This window comes from Apis dorsata, unplaced genomic scaffold (assembly GCF_000469605.1).
Source record: "Apis dorsata unplaced genomic scaffold, Apis dorsata 1.3 scaffold_137, whole genome shotgun sequence".
Lineage (NCBI taxonomy): Eukaryota > Metazoa > Arthropoda > Insecta > Hymenoptera > Apidae > Apis > Apis dorsata.
This window is the reverse complement of record NW_006263429.1, coordinates 882,669-884,884: the sequence shown is the minus strand read 5'-3', so window position 1 is coordinate 884,884 and position 2,216 is coordinate 882,669. Positions and strand designations below refer to the sequence as shown.

General features: G+C 38.5%; 2 protein-coding genes across 4 annotated transcripts in view; one reads left to right on the top strand and one right to left on the bottom strand.

Annotated features, from left to right (window-relative positions):
- LOC102678391 (involucrin-like) overlaps positions 1-1,375 on the bottom strand; it is a 2,837-nt gene extending 1,462 nt beyond the window's left edge. Inside the window, exons 1-3 of one of the 3 annotated variants that reach the window (XM_006613285.2) lie at positions 1,125-1,375; positions 588-766; positions 254-497 (exon numbers count right to left, since the gene is read on the bottom strand). In XM_006613285.2, the coding sequence (XP_006613348.1) occupies positions 254-497; positions 588-766; positions 1,125-1,130 (429 nt within the window). In that variant the 5' untranslated portion in view covers positions 1,131-1,375. Of the gene's footprint in view, positions 1-253; positions 767-1,124 lie in introns of all 3 variants that reach the window. The other 2 variants (XM_006613283.2, XM_006613282.2) reach the window with 2 other exon arrangements.
- The window catches only part of LOC102679732 (paired box protein Pax-6-like), a gene marked incomplete at its 5' end in the record, with an annotated part of 54,779 nt that overhangs the window by 27,268 nt on the left and 25,295 nt on the right, over positions 1-2,216 (top strand). The gene's annotated exons all lie outside the window — the stretch shown is intronic.

The window sequence follows — 2,216 nt, the reverse complement described above, 5'->3', positions numbered from 1 at the left end:
CAGACCACACTCTCTCTCTCTCTCTCTCTCTTTTTCTCCATCCTCCCTTATAACAAATAACACGATAACAAGTGCGATGTTTCAACAACCGATCCACGAAATCCCAACTTATCCCATTTCCCCTCTCGAATTTTTCCTCTCTTTAAATTCGATCCGAAGAAAGCGTGTCTCCACTGCGGCCGAATTTATATTTTATATTAAACAAAAGAAAACTTATTCTTCCTCCTCTTCTTCTCAACATTCTTTCTCTTACCTCAGACTCGACACTTGCGACAGTGGTAGCATCCTCCGCCTCCGTGCTGTTAGGCGCCTCGGTAGTGGTAGCTTCCTGCGGCGGCCCATACTGCTCCTGAGGAACCGCTGGTGCGCCATATTGTTGCTGAGGAGCGTTAGGTGCGCCATACTGTTGCTGAGGAGCGTTAGGTGCGCCGTACTGTTGCTGAGGAGCGTTAGGTGCGCCGTACTGTTGCTGAGGGGCGTTAGGTGCGCCGTACTGTTGCTGAGGAGCGTTAGGTGCGCCATATTGTTGCTGAGGGGCGTTAGGTGCGCCGTACTGTTGCTGAGGGGCGTTAGATGCGCCGTATTGCCTCTGAGGTAGATTGAAAGCCGGTCCACTCGGTCTCCATCCGGAAGGCGCGTAGGGGGCGTTGGAAACCGTGGTGGTGGGCTCCTCCTGTTGTCTAGCGAAGAAGAATTGTCTTTGGGGGCGGTATCTTGGTGGCTCTGCGGCGACCGCAGCGACCAAGAGAGCGAAAGCGATGAATCCCTGTTTTTTTATTTTTTTTTTTTTTGGAAATGAAACGTTGGATGAGTGAATTATCGCCTGATAAAAGTATTAAAAGTAGTATTAAAAGTATTAAAAGTAAAATATTCGAATTTATACTTTGTATATTTGTTGGAACGTTTTAGTGGAATTTAATTCTTTGGATTCGAAAAGCGATGAATAATGTGATCGATTTTATTAGTAAAATTGAAATTTGAAAAATTGTTCTTATTGTTTCTCGCTTCGTTATTTTTTTCATCTTGGAAAATTAGATAGAAATTAAAGGAAAAGTGTGTAAAGAAATTTAATTTTTGATTTTCGTAAGCTATTCTCGTTTGTTTCGGATCGTATCGCTTCGTACCTTCATTGTTGTACCGATAAGTTACACGGTTGAGTTGTCGGGTCGACTGATTTCCGAAGTCGACCAGCTTGGATTATATACACCGGGTTTCGTATGCGGTCTGCATGTTTAAGAAGATCCAAGTCGGCGGCGGCCGTCGAGCGACATTGACCTCCTAAAACACTGATGAATCCTCGATCGTGATTGTTGGCTCACCATCCGGTCGCGTTTTACCTTCGCCTTTTTTCTTTTTCTTTTCTTTCGGCGCTCGAGACACGTAGACCTCTCCTTCGTTCGTTCTCTCGCCTGCTTCTTCCAACCTCCTTTCTCTAGTAAATGTGAAGTGATAATAATGGTCTCATATGATTCGATAATGATATGATAATGGTCTCAATGAGTCGATAATATTTTAAAGGGGGTGGAATACTTTCACGAAAGTTAGAATTATATATATAGAATAAAATGTGTGCATCGTGTACGCGTCGAATGTCGTTTCTATCTAAAATTTTTAAAATTTTTGAATTTGTTAAAAATACGTTTAAATCTCTCGACGTTATTCCGATCTTTACTCGAATAATCCAAAAATAATTCGGGAACAAAGTTTCTCAACTATTAATCAAATTTTTCATAAACATGATTTAAAATGGAGTAACAAGTTTCCTTCTTCGAATATAAAATATCATAAAATATCCTCTCGTTAAAATTCTATAATTTAATGAATAAATTAAATTCATGGATACAAAGTTCACATTTCTAATGAAAAAACATAATTATTGGTCTACAAATAAATAAATTTGAATAATTAAAAAACTATCATTCTTTTGATAATAATTTTAATTCACCCCTGAAAGGGATTGAAATAAACCAATTAATAAAATTTTATTCGATCTTGAATATAACCTAAAATTTTCGTTCCAATAATATCAAAAATACTGCTTTTTTTATAAATTAAAAGAAAAACCGAATAGAATTACTCGATCAATTTTTCCTTTCATGATGCGCGCGTAATCAAAAATGAAAACAAAAATCTTTCTCTCTTTCTCACCGCTATAGAATTTCACCATAAAAACGAAGGAATCGAGACACGGTATGCTAATGGTACAAATTTCTCTA